At 43.3% G+C, this 25,139-nt stretch overlaps 1 protein-coding gene across 1 annotated transcript in view; it reads left to right on the top strand.

Annotated features, from left to right (window-relative positions):
• Window positions 1-3,493: 3,493 nt before the first annotated feature.
• The window catches only part of LOC134348748 (T-cell-specific surface glycoprotein CD28-like), a 35,113-nt gene continuing 13,467 nt past the window's right edge, over window positions 3,494-25,139 (top strand). The window contains exon 1 of the mRNA XM_063052550.1: window positions 3,494-3,701. Coding sequence (XP_062908620.1) covers window positions 3,494-3,701 — 208 coding nt within the window. The remainder of the gene's footprint in view (window positions 3,702-25,139) is intronic.

The following is a 25,139-nucleotide window of genomic DNA, read 5'->3' as shown; positions in this document are numbered from 1 at the left end:
CTATAGACCATAAAGATTGATCAGATCATCAATATATTTATTATCAAAATATATACCTGTACTACCCTGAGATTCATTTTCTTGCAGGCATTCACAGTAGAACAAAGAAATGCAATAGAATCAATGAAAAACTACACACAGACTTTCAAACAATCAAAATGCAAAAGAAGACAACCTGTACAAATTAAATAAATAGCTAGCTAGATAGATAAAGATATAAAGAAATAAGTGAATGAATGATAATTGCACAATAATAACAGATAAAAAATTCTGTAGATGTACAAGTTGATATAAAGCTGACCTATAGTTACATATACAACAGTATAACGCTGTCATAAGTAATGTGTACTGGCTGGTAGCATGGTGCTCAACAGTCTCACATCCTGGGGGAAGAAGCTGTTACCCAGCCTCACAGTCCTTGTTCTCATAATGCACTACCTGCTGCCTGATGGTAGGAGGGTCAAAGAGATTGTGGGACAGATTGGATAGATTGTCTGGAGCCTAGTTTCCAGGGGTGAAGTGAACCTGCACCGTGTGATGCTTTCTTGTGAGAAAATGGTGGGGGGGGGGTGAATTGAGAGGTGGTTCTACATCAATACAATCACCTCTTCCTTGGAAATACATGGGCTGTAGTCACTTCAGTGAAACAGAAAGTTGGTTACTTGGTAATGCATTTGTTCTCCCAGAGATGTTTTTTTTTAAACGCACACTGCAAATAACAGGAAGAAAAGACAACAACCTCTTCAATACTTTACACGTTAAAGGGCACCACCACCTCCCGTCTTCAATATGTGACCTTTACAAAAGACGGGGGAATCGAATGTGTATAGAGATCAGAGGCTGAATACTCAGTGAGATTCATTGTTCAATCCAACACTCCCAGACAGGTACAGCACAGGACCTGCCCCTTTGAAATGGGGATCTTGGATAGAAATGACTGCACAGTGTGGTGCATGAAACAGGTTCTCGGAATCCTGCCTTTAGCTTATGGCCCTCGAATTTGTGATGGTAGAGGGCAGAGATCTGGAATGTGCTGTCAGAGTAACCCAAATGAGGAAACTGCAGTATATTGGTGCATTGTGAGCATTTTTGGGCCCCTTGTCTAATGTGCTGGCATTGGAGAGTGTCCAGAGGAGGTTCACGAGAATAATCTCAGGATGAAAAGATTAATGTATGAGGAGTGTTTGATGGTTCTGGGCCCGTATTCTCTGAAGTTAAAAATGATAGGTGATTTCACTGAAACCTAGATAGAGTGGACGTGGAGAGGATGTTTCCTATAACAGGGGAGTCTATGACCAGAGGGCACAGCCTCAGAATAGAAGGATGTCCCTTTAGAACAGAGATGAGGAGAAATTTCTTCAGCCAGAGTATCTATGGAATTCATTGGCACAGGCGGCTGTGAAGACCAAATCATTGGGTATATTTAAAGCAGAGGTTGATGAACAAGGGCATCAAAGGTTACGAGGAGAAGGCAATTCAGAGGGTCATAAATCAACCAAGGTGGATTGACAGAGCAGACTCGAGTGGCTGAAATGCCTAATTCTGCTCCTATGCCTTATGGTCTTGTGGTATTTTGTAGATGGCAGACAATGGATGTTTTGAGTGATGGAGGAAGTGCCAATCAGTTGGTGTTGTCATGGATGGTGTTACACTTACTGAGTGTTGTTGAAGTTGCACAACCAAGTGAGTGGAGATTATTCATTCTACCATGTTCCTTGTAATGGTGGTGTTAGAACGTGAACTGGGTATTGTCAATTTCTGTCTGTTGAAGATAGATTTCTTAAATACCCTGGCATATGCAATCAGAATACTTATACAGTATATACAAGATAATCTTATGTATACATATACACTCATATACACTCGAACAATTACTTGTACATTGTGTTTTATAGGATTGCTTTTATATTTATTGTGTTTATTTTCATGGTGTTCTTTATGCTTATCGTGTTTTTCTGATGCTGCGTTGGATCTGGAGTAACACTCATTTCATTCTCCTTTACCTAAAGAATGACAATAATCAATCCTGAATCGAGATACAATATGAAGTAGTGATATGAAGCTGGTTTACAAATCAGCCATGATTTCAATAAATGTTAGAGATGAACTGCATTTCCTTGTTCCTTGATCCTACCTATATCCATAGTTCCGCTCACTGGCCTCCCTGAAAAGCTCCTTTCCTAATCTGGATTACTTCTGTTGGTCAATGGAAACACAAGGGACTGCAGATTCCGGGATCTGGAGCAAACATGCAAAGCGTTGGAGGAACTCAGAGGGCCAGGCCACATTTGTGAAAGGAACTGGATAATCCATATGAGTGGTCTCAATCCTAAACTCTGACCATCCAATTCCTTCCACAGATGCTGCCTAACCCATTAAATTCCTCCAGCACTCTGTTGCTCAAACTGATTCAATGCTGTCGTTTGAAATTCCCAGTTTCAATCCCTACTCAGCACAGGATAATTTCTACTACGGACCATTATATTTTGTCTAACCCACACCCATCAGTGCTCGAACATCAGTTCACACCACAACTCCAGATCTCAATGTGATGTGTGCCTGTTTGGCAGCAACCCCAAACACATGACTTTTACCAACCACAAGAGGAAGGGGATCAGCTTCAAAGTTCAAAAAGTTCAAAGTTTCAAAGTAAATTTATTATCAAGGTACATAAATGTCACCATATACTACCCTGAGTTTCATTTTCTTGCAGGAATTCAGAGTAGAACAAAAAAAATACAGAATCAATGAAAAACTATACACAAACAAAGACTAATGAACAAACAATGAGGAAAAGAAGACAATCTGGACAAATAATAAATAAAGTAAATACATAATATTGAGAATATGTGCTGTAGAGTCCTTGATAGTGAGTCCATAGGTTGTGGAATCGGATCAGTGTTGAGGTGAAGAGTAAAGATATTTACTCTGGTTCAAGAGCCTGATGGTTTAGAGTAATAATTGTTCCTGAACTTTGTGGTGTGGGACCTAATGCCCCTGTACCTCCTTCCGGATGGCATCAGTAAGAAGAGAGCATGGCCTGGATGGTCGGGTGGGGGGGGCGGTTCTTTGATAATGGATGCTTTTTTCTTGAGTCATCAGCTTCAAGCTACCAGCCACACTGCATTGGAAATTCACTGCCATTTCTTTACCATTAGCCTCACGGCACCAGAGCACCTTCATCACATAGGCTGCATCAGTTCTGCAAGATCTCAGCTTGTCAATGGACAATTATTGCGAGTCTTGCCACAGCCATCCACATCTTGGGGCAGTGAATATTGTTCTTCATAATGAAACTTAATCTGTTTCTTTTTTAGGACCACACAGAAGTTCGTCCAGACCCCACTTTGTGACTGCCAGCCTTGAAGGAGAGGCTAGCCTTTTGTGTGGGCTTAGTGGCACCAAGACTGGAGAAGAGTTCCATGTCGTCCTGTATAAAGGGGTGCTGAACAAAAGCACAGAGGTCTGCACTGCTTTCTTCTCCAACCACACAATGCAACCCTCAAAGACAAAAGATCAGTTCCACTGCCAGGTTTGGTTGAGCCCAAACAATGTGACGATAACCATCAGGGACCTCAATGTGTCCGACACAGACCGGTACATTTGCAATGTCTTAAAAACGTACCCACCACCTTTTCGCAAATTCACCGGACAATGGGTTCTCATCTACGTCAACCAGGAAGTCACCAGCTGTCCTCCAGGTGAGTTTCTATTCCCTCCCCAGCCATGTTCTGCAGGCTGACCACAAACCCGACATATACTGGGCTGCTGCTTGGTAAGTCTGGGCTCCATAAGGCACTGCGTCCCAGAGACAACACCCAGGCTGTGGTCATTCGTCCAGGCTGAAGTTACCATCATTAGGGTCGTGAACCCTTGGGCCCAGCTGGGAGCAAACAACAGAGACTGAGTCCAACTTTAATTGGGAACTCAAGTTCAAAAGAAATGAAGGAATTGGCATTTATATACGACTGTTGAGGCTTAGGACATCCTTTTCCAATGAACTGTTACATAAAACCTAGCAGGTTACAGCACAGTTCAGCTCCTTCAATGTTGTGCCAAACTTTTAACCTACTCCAAAGTTAATCTAGCTTTCCCTCTAACATAACCCTCTATTTTTCTATCATCCTTATGCCTACCTAAGAGTTTTTTTTAAATGTCCCTAATGTATCTGCCCCTACCACCAATCCTGGAAGGGTGTTCCATGCATCCACAATCCTCTGTGTAAAGAAAGTTCCTCCAATTACTCATACTTTCCTCCACCCCACCCCCTTGTATTAGCCATTCCTGCCCTGGAAAATTGGCTCTTGCCCACACCCCCCCCATCCACTCTATATTCTTGTACACCTCTTATCAAGTTTCCTCTCATCCTTCTTCACTCCAAAGAGAAAAGTCCAAGCTCACACAACCTATCTTCATAAGACGAGCCCTCGAATCCAGATAGCATCCTGGTAAATCAGCTCTGCTCCCTCTTAAAGCTTCCACATCCTTTCTATAATGAGGCCACCTGAAATGAACATAATATATGTGTGCAGCCTAATCAGGGTTTTATAAAGTTATGACATTATTTTGCAGCTCTTGAACTCAGTTACCTGACTATTGAAGGCCAAGAAACCACACACCTTCTTAACAACCCTATCAACTGAGGGATCGATGGATTGAACCCTATGCTCCCACTGTTCTTCCATACTATAAAGAATTCTGCCATTAATCCTGTACTCTGCCTTCAGATTTGACCGTTTCACGTGAAAGGTGAATCGTTTCACACTTTTCTGGGCTGAACTCCAACAGCCACTTGTCAGCCCAGGAAAGTGTGAAATGATTCATCTTTCACATGAAACGGTCAAATTTGAAGGCAGAGTACAGGATAATGGCAGAATTGACATCCTGTCAATGTCCCATTGCACCCAACAACAACTCTCCACACTATCAACAACTCCACCAATCTTTGTGTCATCTGTAAACTATAACTAATATAATGTAGATAAACAATTCACATTCAGCCAGACCTCATTACTGCAATAAAATACATTTGTTTCAGTGTTGATTTTTGAGGAATAGCCAATGCACTAGGGGAAATGGCCCTTTGTTTAACATAATGCCTTAGTATCTTTAATATCCACTTGAAAGACAGACATCGCCCAACTTGAGCATCTCTGTGAAAAGGTGGTATCTCCAACTATGACCTATTCCCTTCACTTACTCCTGTAGCTGAGGTGTCAGTTTGCAGTGCATGTTCAGATCTCCCGAAGGGCGTACAGAGCATGAACCCAGACAGTCTTGCTCCTGAGTCATGGTTAAGTACAGGAGGAACTGGCTGGTGAACCGCAGAAGGAAGTGTTGAGGTATGGTTTTTCCAGGAGGGTAGAGTGGAGGGTGTTGAACCAATCTCAGTTAAAAGTGAATGGGATCCTATCCCTTGGAAGCTGTTCTCTCTATATTTGGCTGCTCGCAATCTACTATTTGTTTCCCTGCAGCCATACAACAGTCTCTGATGCTGGGGATGATTGTTGCCAAAAGACTTATCTTGAGGGAATGGAAATCACCTTCTCCTCCTTCCCTTCGGAGGTGGATGGCTGATATGATCTCAGTCATACAGATGGAGAAACTTAGGTTCTTGAGAACCAATTCAATTAAAAAAATTTTGGCTATCTGGGATCCATTTCTTTCCTACCTGGACGAGGCAGGGGGTGGTTGAACAATTTCCCCCCAGCTGATTTCTCACGGCCCTCACGAGATTTAATGTTTAGTATTTTTGAGCACTTTGTACCATAGGCATCCCTCTAATGTTATGTCTCTTTCTTTTGTTTTGCTTATTTCATTTTTATACATGTCTGAGCTGGTATGTTCTTGTTGATCTCATTGTTTTTTTTTGAAAATTTTGAAAATAAAGTATTAAAAAAAAGTGAATGGGAGTGCATCAACTCAAGAGATTCTGCAGATGCTGGAAATTCAGAGTAACACACACACACAAAATGCTGGAGGAACTGCGTCGATGGAGAGGTATGAAGAGTCAACATTTCAGGCTGAGGCCCTACATCAAGGCTGGAAAGGAAAGGGGAAGAAGCCAGAATAAGGAGGTTGGGGAGGAGAGGAAGGAGTACAAGCTGGAAGATGATAGATGAATCCGGGTTGGGTGTGGGGGGTGGGGAATTAAGTGAGAATCTGGAAGGTGATAGGTAGAAAAGATAAAGGGCTGAAGAAGGACTCTGATAGGAGAGGAGAGTGGACCATGGGAGAAAGGTGAAGGGGCACCAGAGGGAGATGATAGGCAGGTGAGGAGAAGAGGAGGATTGGAGGGTGGAAGGGGAAGAAATTACTGGAAGTTAGAGAAATCAATGTCACACTGTCAGGTTGAAGGCTACTCAAACGGAATGAGGTGTTGCTCTTTCAACCTGCTAGTGCCCTCATTATGGCAATAGAGGAGGTCATAGACTGACCTGTTGGAATGGGAATGGAGAGTGGAATTAAAATGACTGGCCACTGAGAAGTCCTCCTTGCTCAGGACAGATAAGTGCTGAGAGAGATCAGTGGGAAGGAATGAATAGATAGGGGAATCCCAGAGAGAGCAATGTAGAGCACAGGAATGTGTAAAGAATTGTCTGTATATCAAGTGGAGTTTTACATTTAAACATAAAAATTAAGACCAAGTGTGTTTTAAAAGAAAAGAAAACAATAAACGCTAGGCCAAGCAGAGCCATTAACGAAAGCTCTCAAATGGAAAATTAGATGCTAACATCGCGGCTGAAAGGAATATCTAAATATAAAATGAATACTGCTAGTCTTCAGCATCAGTCGACTTGACAGTCCGCTTTCTCTGGCAAGGCCGAATGCAAGCAGGCAGCGCAACATTGCTGTGCTTTGCTCAAGTCTCGGTAAGAGCTACGATTGAAAGAAGGGAGTTAAATACTACCAAAATGAAATAATAATTAGCTGTCACATGCATATTCACGAGCACAAATTGCCGAATCTGCCGCGCAGACGAGTCGGTGATTGTGACGAAGAGTTTGCTACGTAAATTAGCTCACGGCTGTTCTGATTGTAATTTCAACACCAAATTACTTCCTACCCCCAATAATCTTTCTCCTCAAAGATCAACAACCATCTCCCTTTCCAGTAAAAATATTAGAGTCACAGAGCCATGCAGGACAAAAAAACATGCTCTTCTGACTTACTGCCAGCCATTATGAGGTGTCTGAATCGCTAAGGCATTATAGCCTATGGAGTGAGTATGGTTAACCCCATTTACCACACTTAGTCCATGGCTTATAATGCCTTGACAAATCAAATACTTGTCAGGATGCTCCTCCAATATTATGAGAGTTACTGCCTTAACCACCTTTTTACCAGTATATTCTACATTAAGAGCACCCTGAATGAAACACAGAATTCTTCATTGTATCCCCTCTAAAGCTTACTTCTCACCTTAAGCTAATGTCCTCTGATCTTACTCCAGCGTTCTGTTTTAGAGATTAAAGGTCGGCTTTAATTATCACAGGTGCTTATAAACATACAGTAAAATGTGTCATCTGTGTCAGCTCAAATCAACAAGGATCGTGCTGGGCAGCCCACAAGGGTCGCCATGCTTCTGGCACCAACACAGCTCACTGTACATCTTTGGGATGCAACAGGAAGCCAGAGCATCCACTGGAAACCCAGTCAGTCACAGCGAGAACACGCAAGCTCCTTGCAGGCAGTGGTGGGAATTGAACTCTGATCGGTGATTGCTTGCGCTGCAACGCAATACACAAACTACTACGCGATCATGCTGCCTCCACTGCCCTACAAGAGTTCCAGTGATTCATGAGCAGAGAGAAAAAAAATCACCTCGTCATCAAAATGGGCGCCTCCCTTGCTTTTGACAAAGTCCTAACAAGGAGTCTCTGACCTGAAAATCTGTCTCTCGACTAACCCACTGAGCATTTCCAGCACTTTGCTTTTAACTTCCGAAATCAAATATCTGCAGTTTTTTAAATTTGAAATTATTTTTAAAATGTGGCCTCCGGTTCCAGCTTCTCCTGCAAGAATAAGCATCCTCTCTTTATCCACTGTCAAAACACCTCAGAATTTTATCAACTCCAGTGAATATAAGCCTGGCCTGTCCAAACTTTGCACATTCGTTCCTGATCACAGCCTAGTCAAAAATTTCAGAACTACACTCAGGAGAAACTTTAATAGGTACCTCCTAAGTGTATGTTCATTGTCTCCTGTTCCTGCAACCCATCCACGTCAAGGTTCGATGAACTGTGCATTAAGAAATGCTCTTCTGCACGCCACTGTTGTAACACATGTTTATTTGAGCTACTGTTGCCTTCCTGTCAGTTTCCTCGCTATTCATCTCTGATCTCTCGCATCAACAAGGTGTTTTCACCCAAAGAACTGCTCCGTTTTGGATTGCTTTGTTTTTCAAACCTTTCTCTATAAACTCTAGAGATTGTTGTGGGTGAAAAATCCCAGGAGGTCAACAGCTTCTGAGATACTCAGTCCACCCCACCCCTCATCCGGCATCAATTGTCAAAGTCATGTTGATCACATTTCTTCCCCATTTTGATGTTTGGTCTAAACAACAAGTCTGCATGCTTTTATGCATTGAGTTGCTACCACATGATTAGCTGAGTGTTTCCAATGCATTACCTATGAAACCAATACTGAATACAAGGCTTCAGATGTGGGCTCACCAATGCCTTTTGTAAGTAAAGCATAGCCTCCCTACCAATGTTATAATCAATAACATCCTGTTACCCTCCTCATTAATTGCTTTATCTACAAGATGGCTTTTGCAACTTGTGCACCTGGTCAATGAGATTCCCCCTTGTATCTCAAACCTCAGCGATCTGCAATAGCCATTCAGACAAACATGCCCAGAACTTCTACTGGAAATGTTAACACTTTCTTTTCACAGATGTTGTCTGACTCATTGAGTGTTCCAGCACTTTCTGTTTTAATGTTCGTCATTAGTTTTTTTCCTACAAAAATGGAGAATTTCACATTTTCCCCACATTAAATATAAGAGATCCCGCAGATGCTAGAAATCCAAAGTAACATGTACAAAATGCTAGAGGATCTCCACAAGTCAGGCAGCCTCTGTGGAAAGGAATAATCAGTTGATGTTTTGGGCCAGGACCCTTCATCAGGACAAGTTCAAATGGAACTTTCTCTATTGTATTCCATTTACCAGATCTTTGAAGTGCCTTATCTGCTAATCACTTGCCAGCTCTTGCTCGACCCCTTCTCTCCATCTCTTTATTCTAGTTATCAATTGAAGGCTCTCAACCAGAAATGTCAGCTGTCCATTTCCCTCCATAGATGCTGCCTGACCTGCTGAGTTCCTCCATAGTCTCGTGTGTTACTCCGGATTCCAGCATCTGTGGTATCTTGTGTCTTCTTTGAACTATCTCTACCATTTCGTAGCCTCCAGATGTCCTCTTCACAGCTTACTTTCTGGCCAATCTTGGTGTCATCTGCACATTTAGGACAGGTCACCTACCTGATCAGGATATGAAAAAAATTGAAGTAACTGCAGATGCTGGAGATCAAAATTTTTTTTAATGTGCTGGAAATACTCAGGTCAGGCCACATCTATGGAAAGAGAAACAGACCTAAATGTTCACATCCAAGACCCTTTGTCAATACACAAAACAAAAAGTATTGCAAGACATCAAAGAAATCCATATCACCACAAAAGTAGTGTCAACAGGAACAAGGGTAGATGTTCTATAGCACCTCAGCAATCCTTCCAGGGGTATCTCACACTGGGCTTCACCTACCACCTGTTCTAAATAGGGGCAGAAATGTAGAAATCAGAACACAAGGTGCTCAGGAGCAGGCAGGACAGTGGGTGATGAAGTGGAAAGGACGTCTCAGAAAGTTCTGAGCTACTGTTAGCAAAAGGTGAAAAATAAGCTTACTAATTTCAATCTGATGTGACCTGGCATTTTTTTTTTTTTTTTTTTAGTATCATACTGATTTTCTGAACTTACTACTCTAAATTCAGGAAAGTGTGAGTTGTTTACAGTAACTGAGAGCATAATGGCTTGGGCGATAACAGGTGTGGGCAACACAAGTATTTGGTAAGCCTTTTCTTGCTCATTCTTCATCTGTGAGTGTACAGTTAGGGCAGAAGGAATGTCTCCAGGGGCTGAGTTTTGTTCTTTGTGTGGGATGTGGGAGTTCTGGGAGACCTCCAGCCTCCCGGATAACCACATCTGCACCAGGTGCACCAGGCTGTAGCTCCTCAAAGAGCATGCTAAAGAACTGGAGCTGTGACTCGATGACCTGAGGGAAACTGAGGAGATGATAGACAGGAGCTACAGGGAAGTAGTCACCTCTGGATTGCTGGAGGCAGGTAAACGGGTGACTTTCAAGAGTACCCCTATTGCCATTCCCCTCAATAACAAGTGTACTGCTTTGGATATTGTTGGGGGAGGACAATCTACCAGGGGGAGCAGCAGTGAACAGGTCTCTGGCACTCAGTCTGGTGCAATAGCTTAGAAGGGAAGGGACCAGAGGAGAAATACAATGGTGATAAGAGAGTCTGTGGATGCAATACACTCAAATGATATGCTGCCTCCAATGTGCCAGGGTCAGGGACGTCTTGGACCATGTCCATGATGTTCTAAAAGGAGAGGGTGAGCATATTGGTGCCAATGACAAAGGAAGGAAAAGAGAGGAGGACCTAAAGAGAGAATTTAGAGAGCTAGATAGAAAGCTGAAAAGCAACACCTGCAGGGTAGCAATCTCTGAAATGCTGCCTGTGCCACCAGTGAGTGCAAGAATAGGCTTATTTTGCTGATGAATACTTGGCTGAGAAACTGGTGCAGGGGGCAGGGTTTCAGTGGGATCTCTTCTGAGGAAGATATGGCCTGTACTAACGGAATGGGCTACATTTGATCCTGAGGGGCACCAATATCTTTCTGGGCAAGTTTGCTAGAGCTGTTGGGGAGGGCTTAAACTAATTTGGCGGGGAGTGAGAACTGGACTGATAGGGCTGATAATAGGGATGTTTGTTTACAAGCAGAAGTAGTGTACAGTGAGTCTGTCAGGAAGGACAGGCAGGTGATAGGACAAAATTGCAATCATGGAGATGGGTTGCAGTGTAAAATGGTGACAGATACAGGACTGAAGGTGTTATATTTGAAAGCACACAGTAAATGAAATAAATTAGATGATCTTGTTGCACAGTTAGAGATTGGCAGGTACAACGTTGTGGGTATCACGGAGTCATGGCTGAAAGATGATTGCAGTTAGGAACTTAATATCTAAGGATATACGATCTATCAAAAGGACAGGCAGGTAGGCAGAGGAGGAGGAGTATCTCTGTCGGTAAAAACAATGTTTTAAATCTTTAGAAAGAGGAGACATAGGATCAGAAGGTGTAGAATCCTTGTGGGTCAAATTAAGAAACTCCAAGGGTAAGAATTTCCTGATGGGAGTTATTTACAGGCATCCGAACTGTAGCCAGAATGTGGTCTACATATTACAGTGGAAGATAGAAAAAGCATTTCAAAACGTAAATGTTACATTAGCCATGGGGGATTCCAATATGCAGATAGATTGGGAAGATCAAGTTGATGCTGGATCCCAAGAGAGAGAATTTGTGGAATGCCTCTGAGATGACTTTTTGGAGTAGCTTGTAGTTGATTCTACTAGGGGATTAAATTTTGGATTAGCTGTTGTGTAATGAACCAGATATAATTAGGGAGCTTAAGGTAAAGGGACCCTTGGGGAAACAGTGATTGTAATATGATAGAATTCACCCTGCAATCTGAGAGGGAGAAGCTAAAGTCAATGTACCAGTATTATAGCGGAGTAACTGGAATTAAAGAGGCAAGAGAGAGGAGCTGGCCAAAGTTCATTGGAAGTGGACATGAGCAGGGATGACGGCAGAGCAACAATGGCTGGAGTTTCTGGGAGCAATTTGGAAGGCATAGGATAGGAAGAGGAAGGAAGTATTCAGAATGCAGAAACACAGAATGAAGCCACTGTGACTGAGAAGAAGAAAAGCAGAAGAGAGGACATATGATAGAGCAAAAACTAGTGTGATTGAGATTTTTCAAAAAATTCAAACAAAGGCAACTGAAAATAACCATAAGAGGGAGAAATGAAATGAAAGTAAGCTAGCCAATAGTATCAAAAATAATACCACAAGTTTTTTCAGATACGTGAAGAGTAAAAGAGAGGTGACAGTAGATATTGGACTGCTGGAAAATAATGCTGAAGAGACTAATGGCAGACAAACTGCATAAGTATTTTGCATCAGTATTCTCTGTGGAAGACACTAGCAGTGTGCTGGAAGTTTGAGAGTGTCAAGGGGCAGAAGCGAGTACAGTTGCATTGACTTTAGTTCGGCATTCAATACTGCGATCTCTTCCAAGCTGATTGCCAAACTTCGCCAGCTTGGTATCAGCTCATCCCTCTGCAATTGGACCTTGGACTTTCTGACTAACAGACGCCAATCAGTTAAGTTAGACAACCTCTCCTCCTCCACTCTCACCCTGAACACCGGCGTGCCTCAAGGCTGTGTGCTGAGCCCTCTTCTGTACTCCCTTTTCACCCTTGACCGTGTTCCTGTACATGGTTCTAACTCCATAATCAAGTTCGCAGATGACACCATGGGGGTTGGCCTGATCAGAGGGGATGATGAGACGGCCTACATGGATGAGGTCCAGCGCCTGGCCGTGTGGTGTGCCAACAACAACCTGGCCCTTAACATCCAGAAGACCAAAGAGATCATTGTGGACTTCAGGCATGCTAGGAGCCACACTCACGTCCCCATCTACATCAACAGAGCTGTAGTGGAACGTGTATCAAGCTTTGAATTCCTTAGTGTCCACATTTCCGAGGATCTCACCTGGTCCCTGAACTCCTCCATCCTGATCAAAAAGGTGCAACAGTGCCTTTATTTCCTGTGGAGCATGAAGAAAGCTCACCTCTGTCCCAGGATACTGACAGATTTTTACCGCTGTACCATTGAGAGCATACTCACCAACTGCATCTCAGTGTGGTATGGTAATTGTCCCGTATCGGACCGCAAAGCACTCCAAAGTGTGGTGAAAACTGCCCAGCAGATTATCGGCACCCAATTGCCCACCATTGAGAATATCTGCCATAAACGCTGCCCGGGCAGGGTGAGAAGCATTATCAAGGATTCATCTCATCCTAACCATGGACTTTTTACTCTTCTCCCATCTGGTAGGCACTACAGAAGCCTCCGTTCCTGCACCACCAGGCACAGGAAGAGCTTTTTCCCTGAGGCTATGACCCTGCTAAACCTCACATCACAGCACTAAGAAGTATTGCACCCATATTGTACTGCCTCAGTACTTTTATATTTGTGTGCTGTAGTGCTTACTTTTTATTCGCAATTATTTTGTAAATAACACTTCTTTGCATTTCTGGTTAGATGCTAACTGCATTTCATTGGCTTTGTATCTGTACTCGGCACAATGACAATAAAGTTGAATCTAATCTAATCCAATCCATTACTAGGGAGATGGTGCTCGGGAAACTGAAAGATCTGAAGATAGCCTGGTAGATGGACTACATTCCAGGGTTCTAAAAGAGGTAGCTGAAGAGATTGTGGAGGCATAGTAATGATCTTTCAACAATCAATATATTCTGGCATGGTTCCAGAGGATTAGAAAACTGCAAATATCATCAACTCTTCAGGAAGGCAAACGAAAGGAAATTATAGACCAATTATCCTGACCTCATTGGTTAGGGAGATGTTGGAGTCAATTGTTAAGGATGTGGTTTTGAGGTACTTGAAGGTACATGACAAAATAGGCCGTAGACAGTATAGTTTCCTAAATCTTGCCTGACAGATCTGTTGGAATTACGTGAAGATATAGCAAGTAGGATAGACAAAGGAGAATCGATAGACAATGGAGAGTCAGTGGATGATATCTTCTTGCACTTTCAGAAGGCCTTTGACAAGGTGCCGCACATGAGGCTGCTAAACAAGGTGAGAGCCCAGGGTATTACAGAAAAGATACCAGCATCGATAGAGCATTGTCTGATTGGCAGGAGCCAAAAATGGGAATAGATGTCCCTAAAGAATGGGAATAAGTTACAAAGGCAAGTGGCTAAGTGAAGTGTGTGGAAGAATACAAAGAGTTGGTAAAGAACACACACTGAATAGAAAGCTGTATCTATCATTAAGCCCCCCCCCGCCCCCACCCACCACCTAGGCCATACTCCCTTCTCACTGCTGCCATCGGGAAGGAGGGACAGGAGTCTTAGGTCCCACACCACCAAATTCAGGAACAGTTATTACTCTTCAAACACCTTCACTTACCACAATTCTGAACTAGTTCCACAACCTACACACTGACTTTCAAGGACTCTACGAATCATTTTTTCAGTATTATTTATCAATTATTACTGTTAGCATTGTTTGCTTTTTTAATATTTGCATAATTTGTCTTTTTTTACACATTGGTCGCCTGTCAGTCTTTGTGTGCAATACTTCGGTGATTCTTTTGCATTTCATTGTTCTATTGTGAATGCTTGCAAGAAAATGAATCTCAGGATAGTATATAGTGACATTTACATACTTTGATAATAAATTTACTTTAAACTTTGGAATTGAATAAGGATGTGACAAAAAGGACACACAGAAAAAATGTAAGGTTTTTCTTTGGTTGGTGAAACAGAAATAAAAGAATAATTTATTTAAAAGTGAAAATGTTGTTGCAGAGAACAACAATCTGGGTGTGCTGGTTCATAAAACATAAAGTACTTAAGCATAGTCAACAACTGGGAAGACAACCAGTACGCTGGCCGTTGCATGAGATTGAGTGGGCTTTGGTAAGTCCTCCTTTGAAGCACTGTGTGTGTACATAAATAACCAGAGCCAGACCACCACTTATACACTGATCTGAAGCCGGAGAAGGAGGAAATGTCATAAAGTCATTGAGTCATACAGCACAGAAGCAGGTCCTTAGGTCTACCATGTCCACGCCAACGTTGGCTCATTTACACAAATCCCATTTTCCTTCACTGGGACTGTGTCCTTTGATGTGTTGCCTATTAAGCTATCTATCTAAATTTCTCTTAAATGTCATGTTTGCATCTGACTCTACCACATCCTCTGGCAGGGAGTTACAGATATTAGTCACTGTAAATAAACTTCCCCCTCAAGTCCCTTTTAAACCTCTATCATTACGCTGTACACATCTTCACTCTCGGTTTTGATACTGCTACCGTAGAAGAATATCCTGATTATCGACCATATCTATGCCTCTCATAGTCTTATATATTTCAATCAGTCACTCTTCAGTCTCCATCACTCCAGGAAAAAGAAGTGTAGACTATCCAAACTCTTCCCATAAATCCTCGAATCCAGGCAACACCTTGAAGAATCTACTCTGTATTCTCTCCAGCGCAGTCTCATATTCCCTACGGCGTGGTGACCAGAACTCGGCAAAGTTTCATTATAACACACAAACTCAAATATTCTTTTTCTACACTTATGAAGGTAAGCGTGTCATCTTCATCACCTTATCAACCTGTGTTGCTACTTTCATGAAACAATGGACTTGGTCTCTGTTCACCAACATTCCTTAATGTTCTAACATTTACAGAATATTTCCTATCCTTATCTGACTTTCCAAAATGCATCACCTTACACTTCCTGGGATTGTTCCATCTGTCAATTCTCCACCCAACTTTCCAACTGATCCATATTCTCTTGTAGCTTTAAACCACCTTCTTCAGATTCCATGTTGGATCCTAATCCTTTTGCAATCCAAGGCTCTTCAGAAGTCAAGGATGAGGTGTAAAACTCGTTGCTTACCGTCATTTTATTAAGTGCTACAAGAGAGGAAAGAGAAGTCCGATGAGAGATAAAGGAAATAAGGCAGACTGAATGTAGTATGGTCTTCTTATACCAGACTACTGATTACAGCAAACTCTATTGATAACAGTTACCCAACAAGGTAGCCAGATTCAAGTAACATCACACTTGCCACTGAATGCAAGGTTTCCAGAAAAAATACGAGGCAACTGTAACACTGATAACCTCATTAGATGTGTGTAGGTGATTATATAAAAATACAAACACACACAAGAAAGTTAAACTACAAGAAAAATAACAATTCTACACCCCAAGCCAACATGTAACACTACCAAATTTTGTGTCTTCCATAAATTTACCGTCCCCCAGCATTCACGTCCAAGTCGTTAATATATATCAAACACCTAAGATGCCAGCACTGATCCTGTGTACATGAATGGTCACAGCCTTCTAATCGCAAAGCCATCCTTCCACCACTACTGTCTAAGAAACATACTATCTTACTATTTTGGATCCAGTTAGCCAGCTGCCCTTGGTTCTCATGTGCCTTAACTTTCTGGACCAGCCCATCTTATCAAATGATGTACTGAAGTCTATGTAAACAATAGCTACCACCCTACCTTTATAAGTCTCCTTTGTTTCCTCCTTAAAATCTCAATTAAGTTAATGTGTCAGGGCTTTCCTCAGAAGAACCATGCTGACTGTCCATAATCAGTCCTTGCCTTTCCAAATGTAAATGAATCCTGAGCCCCAGGACTTTCATTAATTTCCCTATCATTAACATAAGACTACCTGCTCTATAGTTACCTGGCTTATCACTGCTCATCATCATTACATGCTGTGTTTGTATTGACTTGAGCAATCCTTGGTCTTAACCATGACCATGATTGTTCTTGACAAATTTTCCTACGGAAGTGGTTTGCCATTGCCTTCATCTGGGCAGTGCCTTTACAAGATGGGTGATGCCAGCTATCATCAATACTCTTCAGAGATTGTCAGCCTGGCATCAATAGTCACACAACCAGGACTTGTGGTGTTCACCAGCTGCTCATACAACCATCCACCACCTGCTCCCATGGCTTCACGTGACACTGATCAGGAGACTAAGCAGGTGCTACACCTTGCCCGAGGGTGACCTACAGGTTAGCAGAAAGGAAGGAGCACCTTACACCTCCTTTGATAGAGACATAATCTCCATTCCCCCCCCCCCACCAACACTGCTACCTTACTTAAATAAAGGAACAACATTAGCTATCTCCATTCTTTCAGAATTCTGCCTGTGGCTGATGAAAATTCAGAAATCCCAGACTCTGAATTAGAATCAGGTTTATTACCACCGGCACATGCCATAAAATTTGTTCATTTGCAGCAGCTGTACATTAAAATACTATAAATTTCAATAAAAATACACAAATTGTACAAAAAGAGACCAAAATAGTGAGGAAGTCTTCATGAGTTCATAGTCCCTTCAGAAATCTGATGGCATGGGGAAAAAGCTGTGCCTAAATTGTTTAGTGAGTGTCTTCAGGCTCCGTAGATCCTCCCTGACGGTAGTAATGAGAAGAAGGCCTGTCCCAGATGGTGAAGGTCCTTCATGATGGATGCCACTTTCTTGAGGCATCAACTTCTAAAGATGTCCTAGATGGTGGTGAGGGGTGTGCTTAGTATTCTGAGATAGATCTCATCCAGCCCTGGGGACTTGTTCATCATTACACCTTTCAAGACATCAAACACCACTTCTTTCATAATATTGATATGCTCCAGAATATATCGTCATAGAGAGCATCCTCACATCAGCCATTACATAGAAACATAGAAATCCACGGCATGTTACAGACCTTTTTGCCAACATTGTTGTGCTGATCTTCAACTTCCTCATAAAGGTCATTTATAAAAATCACAAAAAGGAGAGGTCCCAGAACTCCATGCAGAATATCAATCATCTACAACCACTCTTTGCCTTCTGTGGGCAAGCCAATTCTGGATCCACAAAGCAAGGTCTCCTTGGATCCCATGCCTCATTATTTTCTGAATGAGCCCTGCATGGGGAACCTTCTCAAACGCCTTACTGAAATCCATATACAATAGTTCCACTGCTCTACCTTTATCAATATGTTTTGTTACATCCACAAATAATTCAATCAGGTTCATAAGGCATGATCTGCTCTTGATAAAGCCATGTTCAGATGCCTAATCAGATTATGTCTCTCCACCTGGTTTTTGGGGTGTCAGGGAGGAGTAGCACCTCTGGTGGGGGAACATGTCGCGTCCTTTTCAAGGCGGTTAGTCCACCTTTGGTCCCCACCTGGCACTCAGCTCTCACCCGTGGCTCCCCGCAGCTGCTTGCATGTGACAGTGGCCACACCCCGGGCAAACCCTCGGTGAGATAGTGATCCAGTGTGTGAAGGCAGACTCCGGCTGATTGAGCGGACGAAACTAATGGAAGGTCCAACGGTCAAGAAGGCGGTCTCTGCAAGCGTCGTGGAACACGTAGAGCAAGACAAGACACAGAAGATGTCCTGGTCATCCACTGCCCCTAGTCCCATCTCCAGCCATCTCGACTCTTGTCTTGCCACTGGATCCAGATGGGAATTGGGAAGAGAGAGTGAGGCTGAGGCTGTGCAACTCTCCCTCACTTAAATCCAACTCAAGCACTAGTCTCGACACCATTCAGCCGGCTGGTGGCACAGTGACATCAGTGCCAGATTCCGGGAGCAAAGGTTCCGAAGTCCAAATCCAGTCGAGCTGCTCCCGGACATGCTTTCCATCCGTGCCAGGTTGAGTGTCGAGCTAGCATCTCGACCTCGTAAAAAATACTAATGGTGTCGAGGTCTTCATCGATGATGATGGACGAACCTTATATGCCTCTCCAAATACTCATAAATCCTGCCTCAAGATCTTCAACAACTTGCCCCCCCCCCCCCACTGAAGTAAGACTCACTGGTCTATAACTTCCTGGGTTATCTCTGCTTCCTTTCTTGAACAAGGGAACAACGTTTGCAACCTTCCAATCCTCTGGTACTTCTGTCAATATTGATGATAAGAAGATCACCACCAGAGGCTCAGCAGTCTCCTCCCTTACTTCCCACAGTAGCCTGGGGTACATCTCATCTGGTCCCAGCAACTTATTTAACTTAATACCTTCCAAAAGCTCCAGCACATCCTTTTTCTTAATCTCTATAGACTCAACCATTTCAGTTCACTGTAAGTCATCCACGTAATTGCCAAGGCCTTTTCACTGGTGAACACTGAAGCAAAGTATTCATTAAATACCTCTGCTACATCCTCCGGTTCCATGAACATGTTTCCACTATTGTTCCTGATTGGTCCTATTCTCATATTGCTTATCCTCTTGCTCTTCACATACTTGTAGAATGCCTTGGGATTTTCCTTACTCCTGCTCTCCAAGACCTTTTCATGTCCCCTTCTGGCTTTCCTAATTTTATTCTTGATCTCCTTCCTGGCACCCTTGTAATTTTCTAAAGCTCTACCAGTACCTAGTTTCTTGAACCTTTCATAAGCTTTTCTTTTCTTCTTAGTTAGATTTTCTACATCCTTTGTACACCATGGTTCTTTTACCCTACCATCCTTTCCCTGCCTCAATGGAACATGCCTATGCAGAACGCCATGCAAATATTCCCTGAACATTTTCACATTTCTGCCATGCATCTAAGTACATCTGCTGCCAATTTATGCTCCCAAGTTCATGCCCAATAGCGTCATATTTCCCCCTGCCCCTATTAAATGTTTTCCCAAATTGTCTGCTCCTATCCCTCTCCAGCACTATGATGAAGGAAACAAAGTTGTGATCACTACCTCCAAAATACTCTGACACCTGACCAGGTTCATTTCCCAATACCAAATCAAGTATAGCCTCTCCTCCAGTTAGCTTATCTACACATTGCATCAGGAAACCTTCCTGAACACACCTAATAAACTGTTCTAAGGAGATGCCAGTCAATATTAGGAAAGTTAAAGATCACCCATCACAACAACCCTATTATTAGTGCACCGTTCCAGAATCTGCCTCCCTATCTGCTCCTCGATGTCTTTGTTACTTTTGGGGGGGTCAATAAAAACTCCCAGTAGAGTTATTGCCCCCTTTCTTTTTCTGACTTCCACCCACAATGACTCAGTAAACAATCCCTCCTTCCTCCTTTTCTGCAGCCATGACACTATCTCTGATTAGCAATGTCACTCCTCCACCTTTTTTGCCCCCCTCCCTGTCCTTTTTAAAACATCTAAAGCCCGACACACTCAGTAGCCATTCCTGCTCCTGAGACATCCAAACCTCTGTAATGTCCACAACATCATAATTCCACGAATTGATCCATGCTCTAAGTTCATCCACCTTGCTTATGATTAAAATAGACACATCTCACACTATCTGGTTGAGTGCATCTTTGATCTATCATCTGCCTATCCTTCCACACAAACTCCTTACAAGCTGTCTCTGCTTGAGTGCCAACTGCCCCATCCTGCGCCTCTTCATTTCGGTTCCCATTACGGTCTGGTTTGCTGCAAAATCCTCTCACGATACACCAAAAAACACAGTGAACTGTCAGAACTGTAGAAAAGGTGATTGGCTGCAGTCTACTGCCACCGCAGGACTTGTACGTGTCCAGGACAAAGAAGCAGACAGGAAAAAATTATTGCGGACACTACCCACCCAGCAAAGTTCTTTTTTCAAAAGCACCCTTTTGGAAAGCACTATTGGACTATTAAAACAAAAACCTCACGCCATCATAAAAGTTCCTTCCCTCAGGCAGTTAATCTGATCAACCATTCTGGTTAGACCCCCCCCCACTACTATCTATTACATCAGTCATTGCATTGCACTATAAACACTTTAAACCACCTTTTATAAAGTTGTTTACATTATAAATACATGCTGGTATTTATGCACATTTTATATCATACCTGTACTTCTAACTCTAATTTTATATTATTCATTATTCTGTTTTTTGTTGAAAATTGTCATTTTGTTGCATGTGGCACCAACCCATAGCAAATTCCTAATATGTGCAAATGTACAGTATACAAGATCATAAGACATAGCAGCAGAATTAGCCTATTTGGTCCATCCAGTCTGCTCCGCTATTCAATCATGGCTGATCCCTTTTTCCCCTCCGTAGCCCCACTCCTTGGCCTTCTTCCCGTAACCTTTGATGTTGTGCCCCATCAAGAACCTATCAAACTCTGCCTTGAGTACACCCAAAGTCCTGGCCTCCTCAGCTGCCTGTGGTACTAAATTCCTCTAAATTCTCTGGCTAAAGAAATTTCTCCGTGCCTTTGTTCTAAATGGATGCCCCTCTATCTTGAGGCTGTGCCCTCTTGTCCTAGACTCCCCTCCCATGGGAAACATTCCTTCCACATCTACCATGTCTAGGTCTTTCAATATTCAAAAGGTTTCAGTGAGATCCCTCCCTCATCCATCTAATTTCCAGTGAGTACAGGCCCAGAGCCATCAAATATTCTTCCTATGATAACCCTTGTGAATCTTCTCTGGACCCTCTCCAATGCCAGCACATTTTTTCTTAGATGAGGAGCCCAAATCTGTTCAACAATACTCAAGGTGAGGTCTCACCAGTGTCTTATAAAGCCTCAGCATCACATTTATGGTAAATGAAGTTGGTTCTTGATCCTTGATCAATGTATTCCTCCCCAACATCACTTTCTCCCACATTCCTCTTGGTGAATATCTTGCCCTCACCCTCTTTGGTCCCTAAAGGGATGCAATCTGTCCCAAGGTACCCACTTGCTCTTAATGCAATAATAGAATGTCTTGGAATTTGCCCTAATCTTACCTGCAAAGGATATTTCATGGCCTCTATGCTTTCATTTCTTTCTTAGATATTCTCCTGCACTCTCTATATTCCTTAAGGGACAAGCAAGAGAAAATCTGTAGATGCTGGAAATCTGAGCAACCCACACAAAATGTTGGAGGAACTCAGCAGGCCAGGCAGCATCAATGAAAAAAAGTACAGTTGACGTTTCAAGCCAAAGTCCTTCGGCAGGACTGGAGAAAAAAAAAGCTGAGGAGTAGATTTAAAATGTGGGGGAGGGGAGAGAGAAACACCAGATGATGGGTGAAACCTGGAGGGAGAGGGATGAATTAGAGAGATGGGAAGTTGATTGGTGAAAGAAACAGAAGACCATGGAAGAAAGGAAAATGAGGAAGGAGCACCAGAGGGAAGTGGGAGTGATGGATGGGCAAGGAGATAAGGTGAGAGAGGGAAAAAGGGATGGGAAATGGTGGGGGTCGGGTGGGGACCATTACCAGAAGTTTGAAAAATTGATGTTCATGCTGTCAGGTTGGAGGTTACCCGAACGGAATACAAGGTGTTGTCCTTCCAACCAAAGTGTGGTCTCATCACGTCGGTATCATCAAATGGGGGAACCAGCCTAACCTCCTGGGTCGCCCGGAACCCTCCACCTTGGTTCGGCACGAGCCCCTGCTCGGCCCTTATCCTTAACTTTTCCAACTCGAATTCCCTTTCCCTCTGTTTCTCCTCTCTCTCCAACTGTCTGTCCCTCTCTCTCTCCTCTCTCTCCAACTGTCTGTCCCTCTCTCTCTCTTCTCTCTCCAACTGTCTGTCCCTCTCTCTCTCTTCTCTCTCCAACTGTCTTTCTCTCTCTTGCCTTTCTACCTCTTTCTCTTTCTCCCGCCTTTCTAACTCTCTCTCCTGCCTTTCTAACTGTCTCTCCTGCCTTTCTAACTGCTTCTCTTCGTGTTCTAACTGCCGTACCCGGAACTCGTGCTCGAGTCTCAGTTTTTCAAGCTGTACCTGTACCGCGTCTCCAGCAGGTTTTTCAATAGACACCTCCCCCAGCTCACCTTGGGGAAACACACCTTTAGATACATAGTGCTCTACAATAGCTCTGTGTATCTCCTCTCTCCTCATTGTCGACTTCCCCTTAGCAAGATTCAACCGTTTGGCCACAGCTATCAATTCCGATTTCCTGGCATCCTCTAATGCCTCCAAGGTCGGCGCCTTTATAAATTCCTCAACCTCCATTTCTGCTGTTTGTCTTTTCTTTCTTTCGGGAATTTTAACCCAATCAATTTACTCCGTCCCAAATTTAGCGTTCAAAATCGCGGACGAGAACCCCACTTATGTTACGTACCCCGTAACTGGGTTGCCAAACCAGCAGAAATGGATCACTCAGTTGGAGTCTGGAGTACTAGAACTAAGAAAGTTTTATTAAAGAAACAAGCAACACAGTATTCGAAAGGATAATAAATGCAACAATTCAACAATGATAACCACACATGTGCACAGAATTAAGATAACAGCATCAATCAAGCTCTATCGTTGTCTAGGGGTAAATGACCAATTTCAAAATGACTCAAAGTTCAGTCCAGTTAGTAGTCCAGTTCGCAGTAATCGTTGCCATGGCGATGGACAAGGTGGGGGAAGAGAGACATAGAATAGGAACAACTGATCATTCAGAACGGCTTCACTCACAGACCAGCGAGATTGCTCACGAGCAACTTTTGGGCGGGTCCTTGGTGATGTCACCTGAGGTCACCGACTGTGACCCCTCCTCCAGATGCGGTCGATCCTCTGCAGTGAACCCGGCACCCAGGCAAGGGCGGACACACACCGGGTTCCCGCTGATCATACCTTTCCGCCCTTGTCGTTGTCTGGCACTTCTCACCCACTCGTGAGAGGCGCACCGCTTCCAGGGTCTCGTTACCTCGGGTGGCGTGTGTGTCTGTCTTAGCGAACCTGTCCCTTTTTATCCCCCTGCTGGGGTATCGCCTGTCCATCACTTCAAACAGTTCAGGGTTCAAAGGGGGGGGGGGAGCCGCTCCAGACAGCTCTCTCTCCCACATCCCTTCATTACACATCTCCAGACGCTGCTCCATTGTTCCTTATCTCTCCTTCCCCTGAGGGCAGGTGGCAGACCAACTGCTGATGCCACTGATGCTAGCCCAGGCCAGCAAACATCTTAATTTTATGTGTATTCTCGTAACAAACTTCAACAACCTTTGCCACCTTTACCTTTCATCCTTACAGAAGATGCTGACCCTGAACTCTTTCTACTGTCTTCTAAAAGACCACCAGTTGTCAGAGGTTGTTTTACCTGCAAGCATCTGCTCCAATTTACTTTCACTGGGTTCTCTCATATTGTTGAAAACAACCTTCCATCATTTAGGACTAACTTGAAGATTAACTACCTTGACTTACAGAACTTTCCCCAACTACCTTGAAACTTACAGAATTGTAGTGACTGTTAGCAACATATTCCCCTACCACCACCACTTCCACAACCTGCTCAGTTTCACTTCCTGAGATAAAATCCAGTACAGGCATCTCTAAAACCAGCCTCTGTCTGAACTGCCTGCAGCCTCAGGAAAGCAGACAACACAAACAAAGGTTGTTCCTGCACTGGTCTTTTCCTCTTCTCCCCTCTTCCATTAGGCAGAAGATGCAAACACTTGAAAACATGAACCACCAGTCTCAAGGATAGGTTCTGTCCCACCGCGGTAAGGTTCCTGAACACACATCTTCTATGATAAAGCTGAGCTTCTGACCTGTGAGTCGACCTTAGTGTGACTTTTTCTTTCTATCTGCATTGCACTTTCTCTGTAATTCTAACGCTACAATCTGCAGTCTGTTTTTAGTTTTCTTCTCATATGATCAGGCCCCCTAGGCCTGAGTCGACGTAGCAGTAGTAGTTATATGAGGCCACGTCCTGTACCTAATAAAGTGGCCACTGAGGGTAATTCATGGGCTTCTGCTGTTATAGCCCATCCATTTCAGGTTCCAACATATTGTGTGATTAGGGATGTTCTTCTGTACAACACTGTTGTAACATGTGGTTATTTGAGTTACTGTTGCCTTCCTGTCAGCTTGAAGCAGTCTAACCATTCGCCTCTGTCTCCTCTCATTAGCAAAGGTGGCTCTTAGCATAATTATCAGACTTTTGTATCCACAATCCTAGTGACTGCAAATACAAATAAATAAGCAAACAAATAGGTAGTAGGTAGATAAATAAATACTGAGAACACGAGTCTTTGAAATTAAGTCCTTAGGTAGTGAATCAGTCCAGTGCTTAGGTGGAGTGCAGTTATCCATGCTGGCTCAGGAGGGTTTTAACTGTTCCCCAAGCTGGTGGTGCGGGACCTAAGGCTCCTGCACATCATTCCTGATGGTGGCAGTGCAAAGAGAGCGTGGCCTGGATGCCAAGCATCCTCGATGATGGATGCTGCTTCTGGTGCTCCTTGTAGAAGTGATCAGTGGTGGGGAGGGCTTTGCCTATGATGGACTGGGCAGTGTCTGGGTCTCCATTCCTGGGCATTGGTATTTCCATACCAGGCCCTGATGTAACCAGTCAG

Source organism: Mobula hypostoma, chromosome 6 (genome assembly GCF_963921235.1).
Source record: "Mobula hypostoma chromosome 6, sMobHyp1.1, whole genome shotgun sequence".
NCBI lineage: Eukaryota > Metazoa > Chordata > Chondrichthyes > Myliobatiformes > Myliobatidae > Mobula > Mobula hypostoma.
Note: the sequence above shows the minus strand (reverse complement) of the source record. Positions and strands in the feature narration are given on the sequence as shown.